At 31.1% G+C, this 4,586-nt stretch overlaps 1 protein-coding gene across 1 annotated transcript in view; it reads left to right on the top strand.

Annotated features, from left to right (window-relative positions):
• LOC145663153 (glutathione S-transferase 1-like) overlaps positions 1–4,177 on the top strand; it is a 40,431-nt gene extending 36,254 nt beyond the window's left edge. The window contains exon 6 of the mRNA XM_081729476.1: positions 3,873–4,177. Coding sequence (XP_081585602.1) covers positions 3,873–4,028 — 156 coding nt within the window. The 3' untranslated portion in view covers positions 4,029–4,177. The remainder of the gene's footprint in view (positions 1–3,872) is intronic.
• Positions 4,178–4,586: the final 409 nt, after the last annotated feature.

The raw sequence follows: 4,586 nt of genomic DNA, 5'->3' as shown, positions 1-4,586 counted from the left end.
TTTTTTTCTCCGAAAACACAGCCACTTTTCTCCTTACCCCATGTACTGATAAGTTCTTAGTTTAATTTTATTTTGCATTTTTCAAATCATTAGAAACTGTTAAAAATTCATTCAAGCGTACACACTTCACTATTGATGTGAGCGAAAGTTGATACGGCAATATACTGAGTATACGGCACTCAATGGTATACCTACAACTTTAGATTCCTCTACTGAAATTGAACAATATAGTTCACTTTTGTAACTGAATTTGCGTAACTTAATTTTCGTGAACACAGAAATTAAGAACTTATTAAAAGCTAGTTCAGCTTTGATTCTTCAGATGTCAGGCCCCACTAGTAGAGCGTTACAGTATTAGTTCTAGAATTTTTTAATTTTCATTCCAGAATTAATTTAATTTTAAATATTTTTGATTTTTTTTATCAGCGATTTAATAAGCACGAAGCTATACTTCAGAGAAGTTTATTAAATTTAATTTTAAATTTCGATTCAGATAGTTGATTGAAGGTTCCAAAGTATTGATTAAAGAGAAGTTTTAGGACTCATTAAAATATAAAATAGATGCAAACAAGATATAGTTAATCTTCAAAACTAGAGAAATATATTTATTCACAACCTTTATTGAAGCTAATTTTAAACCTGGTGATTTTGATAACTACACAAGTGTGGAAAGCTAACAAGTAAAGCTATTAAACTCGGAATAGCCATTTTTGGAATATGTTTAAAAGTGTGCATAGAAAATGATGTGGCAGTAATCATATTATATGGTAAGATCCATTTTCCCATAATATGCCACTACTACGAATGTTTTATAAAGATCTAAGACGTTTTACTGCCTTCTAAATTCTAGTAAAAATGATTTTTCAAATGTCGATACTCACAGGTCTTTTCTGAATGCTCTAGATATACAAATTTAATTGAAGGAAGCAGTTATGTAAGTGACAATTGATTTAATCAGAAGATATGTATGAACATCTTTACTGATAGTTTGAATTCCAGAATTTCATATTGCTACATACCTTTAAGAAATCATACAATGTTCTCTTCCATATCAAAATTGTAATATTAATAAAATACTAGCTGAACTTGCGCTCTCTACACAGCGCATCATTCGCATATGAGCATAAATATCACTAATTTCTCCATCTGTACATGTCCCTTTAGACACAAGTGAAAGTAGTCTTGGAAAAAAAAAAAAAAAAAAAAATCGGCAAGGCGTATCATAAAGGAGATTTTTATCTATTTTTCTCACCGTTCGCAAAATTTGAGCCTACTTCCGGTTGGAGTTTCTAATTCATGCATGACCAGTGTTTTTTCTTGCATGCAGTATGTAATAAGCAAATACATTACATACACAATTATAATGGCAGTTTATATATATATATATATATATATATATATATATGGTGTTCATTGGGCAAAACTCCAAAAATAGATCCAACTTAGACTGGAGAAATGGTTATCCTTGGTTTTTCAGAATTTGGCCATGAAACAAACGCCTGAGACATATGCAATCCCTATATACAACATGGTGTTGAAATGTATAACGCGTAGAATGATTTTTTTTTTTTTTTTTTTTTAATTTCAACGCTTTCCGTGTACCCTAAAAGATGTAATACAGAAATAATGGCCATGTTGTTTTTAAGTATTATATTAGAACTGGACAATCTACGCAAAATTTCCAATCGAAGAGTGAAAACGTCCTCTTCCTAGAGCCTGTAGTTTCCAAGATCTCATTGTCGAAAGGATTGACCACAAACATATAAATGTCCACAACATATAAATGTCCACAACATATAAATGTCCACAACATATAAATGTCCACAACATATAAATGTCCACAACATATAAATGTCCACAACATATAAATGTCCACAACATATAAATGTCCACAACATATAAATGTCCACAACATATAAATGTCCACAACATATAAATGTCCACAACATATAAATGTCCACAACATATAAATGTCCACAACATATAAATGTCCACAACATATAGTTTAAAAGAACTCGGAAGATGGAAGCACAATTCACGTGCATTGATTTGAGATTTATTAAAATACAAAGGCTTTGAACAATAATTTTATATCAAACTTTGAAAAAGATCTAGTTAACTAAAGTACACATACTTAAAAGGTTTGTCCCTGTTAAACGTGAAATCTCTCAAAACCGTAAATGAAAGATTTGAAAGCCAGTTATAGGTTGGAGCTCAGGCGCTTTTAATTGCTATTGTAGCATTTTATTTTAATAAAATATATTATGAAGAATGTTGAGATTGCAACTAAGAATTATGGCGAGTACTGACCGATTATAAATTGTTGCGCCGCAAGGTTTATATATCGTTGTAAAAACTATTACTATATTAGTAACATGTTTGGAACATGGTGAATGGAGAGGAATCAGCTAAAACTCGTTGTGAAGCTGTAAAGAAAAAATAAATTGGCAAGTTTCAAAAGGATCCATATGCAAATACAAAATACGTATCTTCAGTACTGCTTTATAAAATATTATCAAATGTCTTACTTTTTCTCTGAAACTTTAACTTCCAAAGAGAACTTTGGACTTGAGTACTTTTTAAATTACTCAATCACAAGAATTGGTGTCAACTACTGGTTTATAGTATTAGCGTTATATATAGAGCATTATTTTCTACTGTATTGCAGTATAAATGCAGGACCTTGACTTCTGGAAAAAGGAAAATAACCTAAGCTTATTTTAGCTATCATTACTACCACCACCAGCAGCAGCAATTCTATGCTTAAACTAATCTATTTTCTCTTAAAAACTGTTTAAGAAAATACCTGTCTGAAATACCTTGGAATACTTACCAAATTTAATGAATCGCTATACCAGAAATAAGTCTTGCACTTCTGTAGAGCTGTAAACTGATTTGTTGTATCAATGTACTATTTCCAAATTGTGTTCTTTAAAATATGCAAATATAATACAGCTAATTCTATTTGTTATTGTTATATAGTTTGTCAATTATTGAGGTACGTCAGACTATAAACTGTATATTGTTAAATTGCTACTTTCCTGAAGTGTAAAACTCGCTTTTGAGGACTAATTCTAAATTTCGAATGTACACCTACGAACAACTTCTGGCCTTTTCTTTACATAAGGTGTCAATATCAAAAGAGCCTAAGTTTATTATCGCTTTTCGCGAAGTTCATCGCGAATGGCTGCACTCGGCCTCTTGTTTCCGATAAGAGTTTCACGCGCCATTAGAGGGCTGACATCGTAATTACTAGTCTTTGGACAAAATAAACATAGATTGTACCCTGATGTACTCATGTTCAAAATTGTCGCATGTCTATAAATGTTGTTGGAGTAAATTTAACTAATTCGCCCGGTATTTGTTAGTATGTGACAATCGGCAAAGACATGTATGTGGCAAATTTAATCTCAAAAGAGCAGTAAATGAGAATAATAAAACTGAAATAAAACTTGTCTATGTAGCAACATTTTTTTACTTATTCTAATTTTCGTATTTATAATTATTTTCCTATGAAATTCACAAATGTTTCCCGATTATACATATAGTATCAGTATTAAAAGTACCCTGAAAAATCATTATCAAATTATATTACGAGAAGACAATTATAGATATGAGACAATTATTTCGGACATGAGTGTACAGGCACAGTTACAAAGAACTTTGAACAAAACGTTGGTTTCGGCATTGGAAGTTTCATTGAACACGTCACCTGAAGACGTTACTGTAATACTGAGTCTTAACAGTAATTAAACTAGAGCACTTAGTTTCCTTAGTAATTACAAATTTTATTACTGATAGTTGAAAGTACTGTTGCTGGTTAATATTTAAAAAAAAAGGTAGAAAGTTTAATAATTAACCGGTATTTTTAGGTCGTTGGATATGATGTCCGAAAGTACCCAAATGTGGCCAGATGGTATGACAATTTGAAGAACACATTTCCAGGTTACCAAGACGTAAACCAATCTGGAGCGGATGCTTTTCGTGAACTGTACAAGGATGCACTTAAGCGCAAGGGCATAGAGTGAAACAACTTCTGTAATGTTTTTACATGATCAATTTTTTTCCTGTTATTTGTATTGAATTTGTACTTTTTGCAGAAACAAATCTCATTGTTGAATTGGATCACTTATACAATGTTAAAATTATGAAGTGTTAATAAATTTGTCTTTCAATATATGATGTATGTTATTTTCTTAAATTCCAAAAGAAGGTAGCAAAGGATTCCGTAGTAGTATGGAAAATGGGTTTACGTCAAATTTGCTAGAATTCCTCAAGAAAGCAATGTTGCCAAATTTCAATCTTCCCCGTGTCAATTTTACAAACCCTTAAGGGAAAAACTTTTTTCTAAACCAAAAAATAAGAAATTTCGTAAAATGAAAATGTCTGAACACATTAGGTGGTATAAATCAGCTGAAATTAGGTATTCAATCCTAATAAAAACATTCCAAAAACCGTAGATAAGAGTAGTTTTGAATCGGTACGAACAAGTATATTCTGTTCGAAGCTGTTTTAAGTAAAACTAAATTGAAATCTCTTGCTTCACTCTGTAGAAAACGTTAAAGAATTTGGCTAATTTTAGTCCT

Source organism: Thermobia domestica, chromosome 10, assembly GCF_964235325.1.
Source record: "Thermobia domestica chromosome 10, izTheDome1.hap1.1, whole genome shotgun sequence".
Lineage (NCBI taxonomy): Eukaryota > Metazoa > Arthropoda > Insecta > Zygentoma > Lepismatidae > Thermobia > Thermobia domestica.
This window is presented reverse-complemented; position numbering and strand designations above follow the sequence as displayed.